The sequence below is a fragment of the Aquarana catesbeiana genome, linkage group LG01 (genome assembly GCF_042186555.1).
Source record: "Aquarana catesbeiana isolate 2022-GZ linkage group LG01, ASM4218655v1, whole genome shotgun sequence".
Classification (NCBI taxonomy): Eukaryota; Metazoa; Chordata; class Amphibia; order Anura; family Ranidae; genus Aquarana; species Aquarana catesbeiana.
This window is the reverse complement of record NC_133324.1, coordinates 191,325,805-191,343,189: the sequence shown is the minus strand read 5'-3', so window position 1 is coordinate 191,343,189 and position 17,385 is coordinate 191,325,805. Positions and strand designations below refer to the sequence as shown.

Sequence of the window (17,385 nt, the reverse complement as noted above, 5' to 3'; positions counted from 1 at the left end):
TTTAGCTGAGGGTTTTCAGGGCAGTCAGGAGTTGGAGTAAAGGTTTTCTAGGACAGTGTGGCTGGGTTCACACTTATGCGAATTAGATGTAGGTTTCCCCACATCCAATTTAAAAGCAATTAAATTGTCCAATTACTTTTGATCTCTTGAAAAGGGGGGGGGGGGTGGCTATTCTTAAGATATATATATATATATATATATATATATATATATATAGATATATATCTAGATATAGATATATTTTTTTTTTTTTTTGGCAGGTAACATAAAACAGCTTGTACTTCACCACTAAGACATAATTTGTATTTTTTTTTTAACCTACCTTCCTGATCACTATAACGAAACCTTTCCAGTGCAATATTGACAGCAATTTTCACTTCTTCATCAATTCGAATGTCTTTGAGTCCCTTTGCTTTGCCATGCTTAGAAGCACCTGGGTATAGTGGTGTGCCGGGGCTTGGTGACATGCTGTTATGTCTTGACATGTTTACTGCTTAATGATAAGAAAGAAAAATAAATAATATATGACTTTTATAAAGAAATTCTGAGTAACATGAATAGGAAGGTGAAAAAATAATGGATCATGAATCTCTAAAAATCCATGGGGGTCAGTCTTGATATCCACCTAGAAAACAGTTTTGTGTTATAACTTTCAAGAGTTTATAGATACAGGAGCAAAAATGTCTGAGTAAATCTTGAAGAGAAAACATTCTGGTAGGACAGAAATATAAAATTAGCAAAAGTCAATAATTCTATTTAACTGCATGATAGATCACAGCCAAGCAAATAAAATACACTCCTAAGTATATAGGCAAAGCATTTTTTTGAGTTTGAGGCCTTAACACATTTCCACTTTTGCAGTCATGTTTGAGAAAACTATACGTTGATTTTTTCCTGCTTACACTGCATACTGTGACCTACTGATCGTGGATGTAATACTCTGAAGGCTGCTGAGAAAAAAAAAAAAAAAAATACATACACCTATTTTACCTGCAAAAACAGGGGAGTGTGCTATGTGTGTACAGGGACACATAGTGCCCAACAATGTCATCAGTATCACACAGTGCCCATCAGTATCACACAGTGCCGCCTGATCAGTGCAGCCCCATCTGTGCAGTGCATGTCTGGGCAGCTGCTTCAGCGCAGCCTCATCATCACCAAGTGAGGAGGCATACCAAATTCTAAATGCGGCCGACGAGAGCAACAGGGAGCTCTCCGTTTTGGATTCTGCTTCGGATTCTGATTACGAACCAGTGTTAAGCAGTGGGACACTAACAGAGTCAGAGGAGGAGGATGGTGTGCCCACCAAACTAAAGCGTTCTGGCAAGGAGCAGGCTACTACAAGTACCACACTGGCATCCACCAGTAGCGTACTGGATTCTACCAGAAATAGAGTACCTCTGCAAGAAAGGTCAGGCCCCACAGGGTTAGGACCCATACCAGTTTACCATATGCCTTTCAAAACCCTCTATGGCTTGCCCCTAATACAGGAGCAGCTAGCATCCCCCCTTTTATTGGGCAGCCAGGTGTCCAGGTGAAATGGGAAAAATTTTGCACGCATAGATTTTTTTCATTTAATATTCACAGATGACTTATTACATTCAATTGTGGCCCAGTGCAACCTCTATGCCCAATTTATAGGCAACAATCCAACTTCATATAATTCCCACCCCTATGAATGGAAAGCATTAAGGCCTCTTGCACACAGGTCGTTTTTACAGCTGTTTTTAGCAGCATCAGTTTTTTTTTTTTTGCAGCTTAAAAACGCCTCTCCTTGTTATTCTATGGCCCCATGCACACACAGGCTTTTAGGAGCTGTAAGTGGCATAGGCGTTTTTGAGCTGCAAAAAAAAAAAAAGAAAACAGGGCCAGCGCGTTCTGAGGACTTGCGTTACAGATGTAAAAATGTCTGACGCTGCTAAAAGCGGCTTAACGCTGGAAACAGCGTTAAAGTGTTACTAAACTTGCAATCACTTTAAAGAGGAGCTCCAGCCACCCAAATAAAATGTAAAGTGTTACTAAACCCACAACATCAGTCTGTATGAGCAGAATAGTATGCTTGTAATACTCACTGTGGAACTTAAGGGGTTAATCCTCTGCATTGTGTAAAAAGGCTCTTTGATCCTGTATAGACAGATCCTCCCCTCCTGCAGGGTCTCTCTTGGCAAGGCCAGATAAGACACAGTGAGGATAGTAAAGCTGCACACACTCAGTTTGGTTTCTATTGCTGTAGAGAACAGTTCCTTGTTGAGCTGAGCCTTTCAGGTCACATGGTATAACATCACACATTTGGGTGTGTATACAGATCCTAAATGACAGCCCAGTCCCCCCCTCCGCCTTCATGTCCAGTGACTAAAAAAAGAACACAGTGGGTGGGATGTCACATCTTGATTAATTGAGGATCCGCCACCCAAAACAGCATGAGGACATAGTGGAACTCTCAGCACTCAGGCAGACCCTGCAGATTATCACGTGACCGTGGTATGCAGATCACCCAAAAAGGTATATAGTGGCAGTATTTTAATGTAAAAAGAAGATATGTAAGCTGTGGGCACTGCAGGGGGGGGGGCGGCAGATGAACTATTTTCATATTACTAGATTTAGTGACACTTTAAGCTGCGTCAGACTTTTTTTTTTTTTTTGCATCCAAGTCGGATCATGAAACTTGATCTGGGAAGGGAACCCCACACAAAAATGGAAAAAAATCTACGCCAGACCCTTATCTGAGCATGCAGGTCAGGAAAGAGGGAGGGGAACCGAGCGAGCGCCCCCTCCTGAACCATACAAGGCCACACACCCTCAACATGGGGGGTGGGTTCTTTGGGGCAGGGGGGCTCTCCGCTCCCCCATCCCAAAGCACCTTGTCCCTATGATGATGGGGACAAGGACCTTTTCCCCACAGCCCTGGCCGGTGGTTGTGGGGGTCTGCAGCCGGGCGGCTTATCAGAATCTGGAAGCCACCTTTAAGAAGCCCACTTTTTTTCCCAGAAATAGAGCTTTCTTTTGGTGGTATTTGATCACCTCTGCGGTTTTTATTTTTTGTGCTATAAACAAAAAAAGACCGACAATTTTGAAGAAAAAAAAAACAATATTTTTTACTTTTTGCTATAATAAATATCCCAAAAAATAAATAAAACACAAGTTTTCTTCATCAGTTTAGGCAAATAGGTATTCTTCTACACATTTTTGGTAAAAAAAATCCCAATGAGGGTATATTGATTGGTTTGCGCAAAAGTTATAGCACCTACAAAATAGGGGATATATATTCAGCATTTTTATTATTCATTTTTTTCTTACTAGTAATGGCGGTGATCAGCTATTTTTAGCGGGACTGCGACACTGCGGCGGACAGATCGGACCCTTGACACTTTTTTGGGACCGGTGACATTGTTACAGTAATCAGAGCTAAAAAATAGCCACTGACCACTGTATAAATGACAATGGCAGGGAAGGGCTGGTAGGGGGCGATCAAGGGGTTAAGTGTTCCCTAGGGAGGCGTTTCTAACTGTGAGGGGACCGACTGAGAGGAGAGAGGGAGGGAGAGGGAGAGGGAGGGGGAGGGGGAGAGGGGGGGAGAGAGAGAGAGAGAGAGAGAGAGAGAGAGAGATTGAGAGATTGCTGTTCCTGATCACTAGGAACCGACGATCTCTCTCTACTCCCCTGACAGAACGGTTTACATTAACCGATCCCTGTTCTGCCTCTCTGTGGAGTGATCGCCCACCACGTGCATCGGCCCCGGCGATACGTCTGCTATAGCCATTAAAGGGACCGCCGTACCGGTATGGCAATTTGCGCAGCCGAGCCAACCTGCCTCATTATAAAGTATAAGGCGTGTGGCCTGGTTTGGTCCAGGAGGGGGGGGGGGTTGTTGCACTCGCTCGTCTCTCCCCTTTCCTGACCTGCCGGGCAGCATGCTCGGATAAGGGTCTAGTATGGATTTTGGGGGGGACCCCATGACATTTTTTTTTTTCATTTTGTCGAGGGATCCCCCTTCAAGATCCTCATGATGATCAGACTTGGATATGACTTCTATTCAAATCAATGGGTTCTCATAGCGAACCATTGATTTTGAATAGAGGAAGAGAAACGCTGCTAAAAGCTAGCGTGGCTAAACGCGCATTAACGTCAATGCAAAAAGCTACTAAAAGCATGTTTTTACAGCAGCTTTTTTCTGTGTTATGAGTTATGTTCATACTGGTCCACCCACCCCATGCCAATCTACTCATCACAGTAATGCCTAGAAGAAGATATTTGATGATTATGTGGTTCCTCCTTTACAACGATAACACCCAGTGCCCTTCCTGAAATGACCCAGCATATGATAAATTGTATAAAATTCGATCACTTCTTATCAGAGAAATTTGCCCAATTATTTATCCCGGACAAAAATATCTGTGTGGATGATTCGCTTGTCCACTTTACTGGCAGGCTGGGTATCAAGCAATTCAAACCCAGCAAAAAGGGCCGATATGGGTTGAAGCGTTACAAGTTATGTGACAGAGCTGCGAGTACACCTATGCCTTCACGTGGAAAGGACACCCAGCTGCATCGCCCTGAACGCCCAGACTACATTGATTCAAGCGGAAAAGTCCTTTGGGACCTTATATTCCCACTCCTTGAGAAAGGTTATCATCTCTATGTTGATAACTACTATACCAACCAGTTTGCCCATTTTCTGCAAACTTCACTGGAAGAAAACTCTAGCATGCAGCACCATGATAGCTACTAGGAAGGGCTTCACTCAAAGTCTGGTTAATACGAAACTAAAAAGAGGGGAGTCAGAGTTTGTGGGATGAGGAAATATTGGCTATGAAGTGGAAGGACAAAAGAGACATCTTCATGCTTTCTTCAATCCACAACACCACCTTCGTTGAAATCCCAGGAAGGAATGGCCCAATCCAAAAACCAAAATGCGTACTTGATTACAATTTGTTGTATAGCCTTAGTGGTGTCCAAACTATGGCCCTCCAGTTGTTAAGGAACTACAACTCCCATCATGCCTAGTCATGTCTGTGAATGTCAGAGTTTTACAATGCCTCATGGGAAGTGTAGTTCCGCAACAGCTGGAGGGCCGTAGTTTGGACAAACGATTAAATCAGTGCTGTTTCTTAGCCTAGGCTGACAAGGCCCAGGCTGGCACTTTGTGGGGGGCGGCATCCCCACACGAAAAAAGCCCCCCTCTCCCAAGTCCTGGCTACAGCCCCCAGCAGGCGGCTTATTGTAGCGGTGGTGTTTTCTGCCGGGGAGGGAGGGCAGGGACTGGCGCCCCATAAGCGGCCGTTGACTGGCCGCAGTCTAAGCAACTGACGGAGGCTCCGTCTACCCTCCTCCGTGACATCTAGGCTCAGCGCAGGTGTGCTCACCGCTGTCTACAGTTACTAGTAAACACAGAAGTCTCAGTTCTGTGCTTACAAGTGACAGCCCGGAGGGCATCTCTCCCGCTGGCTTCCACAGCATCTCCCAGCTGCTGCACTGAAACAATGGAGAGACAATTGCCCGATGCTGTGTGTTCATGGGCAGGAGGTGGGGCATTACATGTTGAGCTTGAGGTGTCCGGATGGCGACCCCCGCGCCTGATGATCCCGCGGCTGCCACTGGCAAATGGAAAGAGGTGCAGCCACAAGTGCTGTACACTGTGTGGGTAAAGCCAGAAAGAAGGGGGTTGGAGGGGGGCTTATGCAAAGATGAGGAGATACAGGAGGTCATTAAAAAGGTGCAGAATAAAGGAGCTAAGTTAAAGAGATGCAAAGCTTAGATGTTGGGGGGTTGCAAAGATCAGCTGTAGAAAAAGGTGCAAAGGCGAGTTGTGGCCAGGGGTGCAGAGGTGAGCTGTAAAAGGGGGGGGGGGGGGAGTGTGATGAAGTAAGCTGCGGTCAAGGAAGGGGGGGGCGTGCATAGGTGAATTGCAGACAGGGGGTGCAGATGTGATTTGCAGAAGGATGGGGGGTGCAGAGGCGAGCTGCGGTCAGGGGGTGCAGAGGGAAACAGTTTTGGAGGGGGGTGCCGAAGCAAGTAGTGGTTGGGGGTGCAGTCAGTGCTGTTTCTTGGCCAAGGCCCAGGGCAGCACTTTTCGGGGGGGGGGGGCGATATGCCCGCACAAAACCCCCTCTCCCGAGTCCTAGCTCCCGCGCACAAACTGTCCCCAGCTACAGCCGGCGGTGGGCGGCTTACTATAGCCTGTAGGGGTGCCATTGTCTGGTGGCGACTTGACCGGGGAGAGAGGGCACGGACTGGCACCCCATAAGTGGCTGATGACTGGCCGCACTTAAAGCAAATGATGGGGGCTCCGCATACCCTCCTCCATGGCATCTATCGCAACTTCCTCCCGGCTCCCACCCGGGCTCTGTGTGTTTATGATTGGAGAGAGGAGGAAGAGGGGAACCACCAGGACAGCCAGGTACGATTCGTTTACCTCTTGGGCACTTTTTATCCTATTCAATAGGCTGCACTGATGGGACTGTATTGATGGGCACTGATAAGCTGCACTGATGGGACTGTACTGATGGGCACTGATAGTCTCAGTTACGTACAGTAGAGCACTGTGGACCGGAGGCGGGACAAAGACTTGCTATGCTTCACCCAGAACAAAATCAAGTCAGGCTGAGCACTTCTCGGCCATTCACAGGGAGCTTTGTATGCTATGAATGAATACAGTACGTCCTCTGATTGGCTGGGTGGAAAAGATAACGACATCGTCTGCCCACCTCTCTGCCTCAGCCAATCAAGAGGAACCTTTGTATTAATTAAAAAAATACAAAGCTCCCTGTAAATGGCTGAGCACTCAGTCCTATTTGATTCAAAGATCCTGTTCCACTGATAGAAGACAGTGCTGTATACTGTATGTAGCTGAGACTGCATACATTTCACACAGCGCTCACAGCCACTGCAGCTTTTAGTGAAATAAACCATTTAAATGTCACTAAAACATGGAGAAAAGCTTTAAACAGGCCATACATGGTCAGTTTTTGGTTTTGTTTTTTTTTTGGGCTGAACAAGATGGATGGAGGAAGCACCGGCTGCTGTTGGAATACACTGATCAGTGGCTGCAGCTGATAAGGGAAAATTTTCTGTTGAACGGGGTTGGTCACACCCTTATTAAAATTCAGCTGCTCCCTGCTGAACTGGCTGAAGTTCAATCAACATACGGCCAGCATTACTTCAGAGCACCCATGTGAAAATCTACAGATCATTTATAATTAAGCGACACTAAATACTGGTTTTAAAAAATAACTTTCAAGTATATATCAGTACCTCAAAAAAGTACCTTTTATTAGCCTCCTCCAAATGTATTTTTTTCATTAGGAATGAGCTCAACGTCAAGAAGCGGTCACCGCAGACAGCCAATCATAAGCAGCTAAGGCATTCCCCACCTCCATACAAGGGGCACGTATATGTGCGGCTGTGGGGCTTGTCTCTGCTGCTTATGATTGGCTATCTGCACTGACAGCTTCCTAGCAGGATAACTCATGCACCTGAACTCATCCTCGTAGCCACCCAAGATTGCTCCCAAGATTGACTGTGAGCTTTGAAATTTGACCACCAATAACGTGCATTGCTCATTCCAAACAAAGGTTAGTGAGGGGGGAAAAGGAGAGGTTCGGGAGCTCACGGAGGACTTTAAAAGGAGGCAGAAAAACACACAAGACAATTTAATGAAAAACAGATTATGGGGCCAATAATTAGTGGATGTGTATGGAATATTTTTTGGAAAACAAGGATATAGTTAAGTGTCACTTTAACCACTTGACCTCCGGAAGATTTACCCCCCTTCCTGACCAGCCCATTTTTGGTGATATGGCACTTCGTTATTTTAACTGACAATTGTACGGTCATGCAACGCTTTACCCAAATGAGATTGATGTCATTTTTTTCCCACAAATAAAGCTTTCTTTTGGTGGTATTTGATCATCTCTCCTTTTTTTATTTTTTACACTATAAACAAAAAAAGACCGACCATTTTGAAAAAAAAATTTAATACATAAAAATATTTTCTACTTTCTGCTATAAAACGTATCCAATAAATAAATTGAAAAAAAAAATTAATAATAATAAATTTAGGCCAATATGTATTCTGATACATCTTTTTGGTAAAAAAAATCCCAATAAGCGTATATTGATTGGTTTGTGTGAACGTTATTCCGTCTACAAACTATGGGATATATTTATGGAATTTTTATTTATTTCTTTTATAATAGTAATGGCAGCGATCAGCGACTTATAGCAAGACTCCGATATTGCGGCAGACAATCAGACACTTTGCAGGAACCAGTGACACTAATAAAGTGATCAGTGCTAAAAATATGCACTGTACTAATGACACTGACTGGGAAGGGGTTAAACATCTAGGGGAAAACAAAGGGTTAACTGTGTGCCTATCCAGTGTTTTTGTGTACTATGTGTGCTGCTTTTACTAAGGGAAGTGATGAATTTAATTCTCTGCTTTGCAGGAACACAGAATCCATCCCTTCACCCCTGTCAGAATGGAACCCTGCCTTGTTTACATAGGCAGAGCTCCTATCTGAGTCTCTGCCCGACAGTCGGCGGGTGCCGGCAAACATTGAGTGCCTGGCACCCGCAGATTGGCTTCTGCTGTGAATAATCAGAAGTGCATCCGACACACAGCTGCTGTCCTGTAGCAGTAAAACTGCTATAGAGAGGTCAGAAAGTGGATAAAGATTAAGTTGACTTTTTTTTTCCTAAAATACAGCTACCCTATGTACCAATATACCAAATTATGTACCCCAGTTGCAGAAAAATACAAGCTTTCTTTGATTTTCAGAACAAGGCCTTACCTTAGCCCTTGTTGTGTTCTATAAGAAGCTTTGGGATGTGAGAACCAGTAAGACACAGAAAGCAGTTTACCAGCTGCCCTCATTAGCACACACGACCTGCACCCATCAACTAGGTTTACACGGCGTCCAGGTATCCCGCCACATGTGCATTTGCCTGCCTTGTCAATGTAAGCTGTGGCAGCTGCTATGTTTGCATAACATCCCCAGCGTCTGTCCAGATGGGCCCGGGCCACATGCTAAACTCCCTGGGGCCAAGGGTTGGACACCCCTAATGTAGTGCAAGGGCCCGCCTGATTGGATACAGAGTGAATGAATATATGGGTGGGTCCCACTATTCCATAGTTTTGGTAAATCTAAAAGAAATTATACAGAGATTGTATAGTGTATACCCAGCTTTATACAAGTACATAGGAGAGAGTGAATGGAAACTTTCAGCTGTCAAGCTTGTTCTCATCTCTATATAACAGAAACTCACATTCCTGCATTTGTTTTTGAACGATTTCACTCATTTACTTGAATGGGCTGCCCTACACACAACAATCGCCCCAAAGAAGCTCCAGGACTTTTTTTTTTTTTTTTTTTTTTTTTTTTTTAGAGAGGAGCATGGCGTGTTTTATACCATGCTTTTTTGGGGGCATGTGCAGAACATTTCTGAAACACAAGGCAAAGCACAAATATTCTGTGTTGTTTGCCATGCGTTTCAGAAAAGCACAGATGTGAATGGGGCCTCACTGCTCGTGTAAACAAAGCAATTTCACTTTCAGGCCCCTTTCACACTTAGTGTAGTGGGAGCGCACGTCTTTTGGCGCGTTTTTCCCTTGACACCCATAGGGCAGCCTGTTGATTTCAATGGGCTGCGCTACACGTAGCAAAGTAGCTCATGGGATATTCTGGTGGGTTGCACATATTTTACTGTGCATTTTGCTGCGTTTCACTTGTTTTTTCACGTTGCAAAATGAGTGTTTGCTTCTGTGTCTAGTGTGCCATTAACAAGTAATGGCACCAAAAGCACATCTAGTTGATTTTAGGTGTATAAAAAGGTGGCCATACACTATACACTTTGATCCTTAAATCTCTGTACAATCTTCTTTAGATTTACAAAAACTATATAAATAGGAGGACACACCATCTAGCCAATCACTCTGTATCCAATCAGGCAGGCTCTTGCACTACATAGTTGACGGTAGCTCTAAAGGAGATTGTTTTGCAGCCTGTGCTGACAGCTTTGTGTGTAAGGAATGATTTTACACAGAGAACTGTCAGAGATCACACAAACTGCAGCCATCCCCACACAGTGCACCAAGCACCACTGTCCCATGAACATATGTACCAGTGCACAAAACATCTGTCAGTGCCCCATAAACCTTAGTACAAGATGTGCACTAAACATCTGTCACAGTGTATGTGTCCCATCAACATCTGTACCAGTGCACAAAAACATCTGCAATAGTGTTCCATTGCAACATCAGTCAGTGTTTGCTGGTGGACGATCAACATATGTCATAGTTTACATGTTCACAAAAACATCTGTTAGTGTACCAGTATCCCACCAATAAATAAAAAAAAAAAAAAAAATGTAAAGCGTCCCCAACCCCCCGTGCAAAGGCTAACGCACACGTTGGTCCCGTACGCATAGGTAAAGGTGATCACACCACACGTGAGGCATCGCCACAAACGTCAGAGCAAGAACTATAATTCTAGCACCAGACCTCCTGTGTAGCTCTAATCTGGTAACCAATAAAGGCTTAAAAAGCATTGCCTATGGAGAGTTTTAACCACTTCCGGACCGCCGCACGCCGATATACATCCTAAGTTTGAAGAGGAATATCGTTGTTATGGCAGCAGCAGCTAGCTAGCTGCCATAACCCCGGTATCCTCTTTTTCACCCAGCAGTCCGGTTTCAGATAATAGTGTTCTCTGTGGTGGATTCTCCGCAAGATTACTTTTATCGGCGGCGGCAGTGGGCACGCCCCACTCCTGCCGCGCTCCGTTACCCTCCGCCGCCTACCGGAGCCGTTAGCAGCGTCGGATGTTGTTCCTTGCTGGGTATGGAGACGAGTGAGGGAAAGATGGCCCCCACCCGTCTCCATAACAATGCAGGGCGGAAGCAACGTCAAAACGTCACTTCTGCCCATAGCTCTTAAAGGGCCATCTTTTTATTACATTTTAGTGTAAATATGAGATCTGAGGTCTTTTTGACCCCAGATCTCATATTTAAGAGGTCCTGTCATGCTTTTTTTCTATTACAAGGGATATTTACATTCCTTGTAATAGGAATAAAAGTGACACATTTAATAAAAAGGGTAAAATAAATAAGGAAAAAAAACTTTTTAAATGCGCCCCGTCCCACCAAGCTCACGTGCAGAAGCGAACACATAAGAGTAGCGCACCTGTAGAATTTTTTTTAAACGTCGCCTATGGAGATTTTTAAGGGTAAAAAAGTTTGTTGCCATTCCACGAGCAGGTGCAATTTTAAAGCATGACATGTTGGGTATCAATTTACTCGGCCTAACATTATCTTTCACAATATATAAAAAATGGGCTTTACTGTTGTCTTATTTTTTAATTCAAAAAAGTGCATTTTTTTCCAAAAAAAGTGCGCTTGTAAGACCGCTGCGCAAATACGGTGTGACAAAGTATTGCAACGACAGCCATTTTATTCTCTAAGGTGTTAGAAAAAAAAAAAAAAAAAGTATAATGTTTGGGGGTTCTAAATAATTTTCTAGCAAAAAAAAAACTTGTAAACAACAAATCTCAAAAAGAGGCTTGGTTCTTAAAGTGGTGTTCCGGCCGAAGTTATACTTTTTAAATAAAAATACCCCTATAATACACAAGCTTAATGTATTCTAGTAAAGTTAGTCTGTAAACTAAGGTCTGTTTTGTTAGTTTATAGCAGTAGTTTGTTATTTTATAAACTTACAGCAGGCCGTGGCCATCTTAAGTGTGGGCATCTGAAGTTAGACTATTTCTTCCTGGATCTCATCCTTGCAGATCTCGCACATGCTCAGTGCAGCACAAGCAGTGTAATAGGTTTCAGGTCAGGTTTCCATAGCAACAGCAGAAGGCATTGCAAACAGGTAATGATGCAACGGGCCACGGCCAGGGAGGAGGAAGTGGAAAAATGAATACAGCAGATATACAGTATGTGCTGAGAAAAAAAATTTAAAAATATTCAAATCATTTACAGTGCACAGTTTAGTGAGGGATGCTGAAGAGTTTTAAAAGTGGGTGGAACTCCACTTTAATTGGTTAAATACTGAAGTTTGGCACCAATTCACGCACGCAATTTTAAAGCATGACATGTATGATATCTATTTACCCGATGCAACACCATATTTTACCAAAAACTTGGGTTTATTATTTTGTCTGTGTGTGCATTGAAATCCATTAAAATGTATTTATGCGTTAGTATATAAATTTGCTTAAGAAAAACTGCTGCGCAAATACCAGGTGACATAAAAATTTTCAAAACCCACCATTTTGTTCTCTAGGGCCTCTGCTACAAAAAGGGGGTTCTAAGTAATTTTCTAGCAAAAATACAGATATTTACTTGTAAACAAAAAGCATCAGAAGAAGGCCAGGTCCTAAAGTGGATAATGCCTGAAGGAGCTCCTTGATGTTGCGCCTCTCTATGTGGCCAGGCTGTGAAAAAGTCTCACACATATGGTATCCCCATTCTCAGGAAGAGTAGCAGATTTTTTTTGTGGTGTAGTTTCAAGAATGCCTGTGCCGTCTGTGAGAAATAATGTGTTAATATGACATTTATGTGAAAAGGAAAAAAAAACAAAAAATACTTAATGTCTTAATTTTCCAAAAAATTGTGGAAAAAAATAACTTAAAAAAACCCACTATGCCTCTTACTAAGTACCACTAAGTGACACTTTCTGGGGACCAGCGACACAAATACAGTGATCAGTGCTAAAGAAAAAATGCACTGTCACTGTATAAGTGACACTGGCAGGGAAGGGGTTAACATCAGGGGCGATCAAAGGGTCAAGTGTGCTCCTAGGGACAGCTTTCCAACTGTTTGGGGAAAGCTGTGACTGGAGGAAAACAGAGTTCCATGTTTCTGCTTGGGAAAAACACAAGATCTCCATTTTCCTCCCTCACAGAACGGTGGTCTGCCTTGTTTACATAGGTATTGGTTCCCGCTGTGTTCAGTCACAGCGGAAGCAGGGCTCCGGCGGAGCATGTGCCCCAGAGCCAAGAAAAGAAATCACTTACAGGTACCTGGTTTTGCGCTTAAGGACAGCCCTGCTGCAGTATACGTACATGGGGCGGTCCTTAAGCTCTAAAATACCACAAAAAGAAAGCTCTATTTGTGTGAAAAAAAAAATATATAAAAATTTCATATGGGTCAAAGCACGACAGCACTGAAAGCTGAAAATTGGCCTGGGCAGGAAGAGGGTGAAAGTGCCATATTATTGAGGTGGTTAAGGTGTATTTCCACTTTTGCCGCCAAATGAGCATAACATAACTTAAACAAATTATTTTAAGATTGCTGGTTATCTTGTAACATGCTTTTTACTTGCTTAAAGCTGAACTGCAGTTAACACTGCATGGGTTAACTTGTTTTGGCTTAGGGGTACCGAGAGCTGAAACATACTGGCCTAATCCTCCGATCCATCCAGCGCAAGACTGGTTCCTTCGGCTCCTGCCCTCCCTGCGGTCTTGTGCGGTGGACTGTTTCTGACATCTGCACGCCCATATAACAGCATTGAACATGAAGACATCAGGAAAGGGAGAGCCCAATTTTCTGGAGGATTGAGGGATCGGGTGAGTATAGGCTGTGTTCACCCCTAAACAAAACGAGCAGTTAACTCATGCAGTAGGGCTGTGCCTGCAAAAAATAAGAAAAGCAAACATTTGCCCAGAGTTGGGCTTTGCAGTGATTATATTACACACAAAAATGTTTTGCCTTTCATTTCTATTTTAAACTGAATGGGTTGTTTTACAAGGTGATCATTTACATACACTAAAGCTACTTTCACACTGGGTGCTTTTCTTGATCATACATCACGGGACACAGAGTATTCATTACCTAGTGGGTTAGATAGGCACCATCGGTGATTGGACACTGGTTAACCCCAATTAAGGAGAATTCCTCCCCTATATAACCCCTCCCATACGGGGAGGACCTCAGTTTTTTCACCAGTGTCTAAGGTGGTTGGTCACGTAAAACGTGCTGTGAAGAAAGCTCCAGTTAGGTCCCTGCGGGGGCTTAAAGGGCTATGCTGACCGGATCCATATCTCTGGCCGATATTTTGACTCCCAAGATGGTATGGTACCCGGGCCTCGTCATCCGAAGAAGCAAGGTTTTGCCTGTAAGTCTCTCTTTGGAAGACTGGGCTCTGAGAAAACCAGGCTTGGTGTACTATTAAAACAGTGGCACGAAAGTTTCTGGCAGAGTCTTTTACAGGTCCAGGTAAGAGGTTTCTCTGAGTAGGAACCCAAAAAACCCTGAAGGTTGGCACAGCGCTACCCGCCGTGATGGGTGAAGGCTGGAAACTGTCTGTTCTCAGCAGTTCCTGCAGCGGGGACAGGTAAGAGCAGTTAATCCTATATAATATATATATAATGGATTTTCTTCAATGAGTAGTTGCATGTCTTACCCGATTTCCACCACTAGAGGGAGTAAGGAGCAAACTTGCGTGCTTTTCAGATACACACTCAGTGAAGCTGGTGTCCAATCCGCTCACTTCCTCCACTGCAGGTGTGTAGACGCCAGGTGGCTAATTTAAATGCCCAGAGTGTTCAGAGGTCTGTAAACAGATGGACACAGCGTGTGGGCAATGAGCATCCTAAGTGGTCGGATCCAGGCTAACCTAAGACACCTACTCGGCATCAGGTTGTGCAGTATTAAGCATATATGTATATTGTGAGACTTTTAGCACAACAGTGATTGCATTTGTACTAGTACCTCTGCTTTGTAGCTTGGGACTGTCTCCTCGTAAGAGGGTCTCGGGGGGGAGGTAACAAAGGCACAAGAAAGTCACCGCCTGTGTCTATGGGTCCTAAAGATGCCTGCAGATTACCACCCCCCCCCCCCCGCATGACTGGAGCCAGCCTCACAGGATGAGTCAGTGCCCCTGTCAGGTTTTGCAGCCTCTCCTCCTAATGTTACAGCCCCAGCGTATGTCACAGAGGATTCCCTTAGGGCTACATTGGAGTGTTTTGAGGGAAGAATTATGAATTTTATTTCAGCTTCTTTAAAAGATAGCAGAAAAAGGGGGTAGATCCCCTCCCTCTGCTGCACTTTCTCTTTTAGATGAATCTTCTGACAATGAGGAGAGATAGGGATCAAGAGCAGTCTGAGGATTCAGAGGAAGAGGAGAGAGCTTCTTCCTCTCAGGCACTCAAGAAGCAGGTCCAGTATTATATTGAACTAGTGCATTCCACATGTAAAATGCCCTCTGCTGAGGCCGCTACATCCTCCGTTTCTTCCCTGGGGGTCAGAAGGATCCCACAGACTGCCTTTTCCTTTCCAATTCATCCTTTAACCACTTGGCGACCGCCTCACGACGATATACATCGGCAGAATGGCATGGGCAGGCAGAATCACGTACCCGTACGTGACCTGCTTCCCGCGGGCGGGGGGGTCCTATCGGACCCCCCCCCGGTGCCCGAGGCGGGCGGCTTTTGTCCAGCGGCGATCGGAGGTGAGAGGGAGGCAATCCATTCATGGCCCCCCCCTCGCGATCGTCGTCGGCCAATGAAATCATTCCTATGCTGCTGTATGGTAAACAGCAGCAAAGGAAATGATGTCATCTCTCCTCGGCTCGGCAGTTTCCGTGCCGAGGAGAGAAGACTGTAATGTGAGTGAAAACACACACACACACACACACACACATCACAGTAGAACATGCCAGGCACACAAAACACCCCCGATCACCCCCCCCCCGTCACACTGACACCAAGCAGTTTTTTTTTTTTCTGATTACTGCATGGTGTCAGTTTGTGACAGTTAGTGTGTTAGGGCAGTTAGGGTTAGCCCCCTTTAGGTCTAGGGTACCCCACTAACCCCCCCTAATAAAGTTTTAACCCCTTGATCACCCTGTCGCCAGTGTCACTAAGCGATCATTTTTCTGATCGCTGTATTAGTGTCGCTGGTGACGCTAGTTAGGGAGGTAAATATTTAGGTTCACCGTCAGTGTTTTATAGCATCAGGGACCCCCATATACTACCGAATAAAGGTTTTAACCCCTTGATTGCCCCCTAGTTAACCCTTTCACCGCTAATCACCGTATAACCGTTACGGGTGACGCTGGTTAGTTCGTTTATTTTTTATAGTGTCAGGGCACCCGCCGTTTATTAGCGAATAAAAGTTTAGCCCCCTGATCGCCCGGCGGTGATATGCGTCGCCACAGGCAGTGTCAGGTTAGCGCCAGTACCGCTAACACCCACGCACGCAGCATACGCCTCCCTTAGTGGTATAGTATCTGAACGGATCAATATCTGATCCGATCAGATCTATACTAGCGTCCCCAGCAGTTTAGGGTTCCCAAAAACGCAGTGTTAGCGGGATCAGCCCAGATACCTGCTAACACCTGCGTTTTGCCCCTCCGCCCGGCCCAGCCCACCCAAGTGCAGTATCGATCGATCACTGACACTTACAAAACACTAAACGCGTAACTGCAGCGTTCGCAGAGTCAGGCCTGATCCCTGCAGTAACACTTGGTGACGTGGCGAGTCCCATAAGTGCAGTTCAAGCTGGTGAGGTGGCAAGCACAAGTAGTGTCCCGCTGCCACCAAGAAGAAGACAAACAGGCCCGTCGTGCCCATAATGCCCTTCCTGCTGCATTCGCCAATCCTAATTGGGAACCACCACTTCTGCAGCGCCCGTAATTCCCCCATTCACATCCCCAACCAAATGCAGTCGGCTGCATGAGAGGCATTTTCTTTATGTCCTCCCGGGTACCCCTACCCAGCGAACCCCCCCAAAAAAGATGTTGTGTCTGCAGCAAGCGTGGATATAGGCATGACACCTGCTATTATTGTCCCTCCTGTCCTGATAATCCTGGTATTTGCATTGGTGAATGTTTTGAACGCTACCATTCACTAGTAGAGTATTAACGTAGGGTACAGCATTGCACAGACTAGGCACACTTTCATAGGGTCTCCAAGATGCCATCGCATTTTGAGAGACCCGAACCTGGAACCAGTTACAGTTATAAAAGTTAGTTACAAAAAAAAGTGTAAAAAAATATATAAAATTTTAAAAAATAGTTATCGTTTTATTGTTCTCTCTCTCTCTATTCTCTCTCTATTCTGCTCTCTTTTACTGTATTCTATTCTGCAATGTTTTATTGTTATTATGTTTTATCATGTTTGCTTTTCAGGTATGTCATTTTTTATACTTTACCGTTTACTGTGTTTTATTGTTAACCATTTTTTTGTCTTCAGGTACGCCATTCACGACTTTGAGTGGTTATATCTTGGTATCATTCTTTTCAGCCAGCGGTCAGCTTTCATGTAAAAGCAATCCTAGCGGCTAATTAGTCTCTAGACTGCTTTTACAAGCAGTGGGAGGGAATGCCCCCCCCCCCACCTTCCGTGTTTTTCTCTGGCTCTCCTGTCTCAACAGGGAACCTGA

At 44.6% G+C, this 17,385-nt stretch overlaps 1 protein-coding gene across 4 annotated transcripts in view; it reads right to left on the bottom strand.

Annotated features, from left to right (window-relative positions):
- Positions 1-17,385, bottom strand: part of YTHDC2 (YTH N6-methyladenosine RNA binding protein C2) — a 291,475-nt gene that overhangs the window by 264,067 nt on the left and 10,023 nt on the right. For 3 of the 4 annotated variants that reach the window (XM_073624629.1, XM_073624630.1, XM_073624632.1), the window contains exon 2: positions 323-490. In XM_073624629.1, coding sequence (XP_073480730.1) covers positions 323-485 — 163 coding nt within the window. In that variant the 5' untranslated portion in view covers positions 486-490. Of the gene's footprint in view, positions 1-322; positions 494-17,385 lie in introns of all 4 variants that reach the window. The other variant, XM_073624631.1, reaches the window with a different exon arrangement.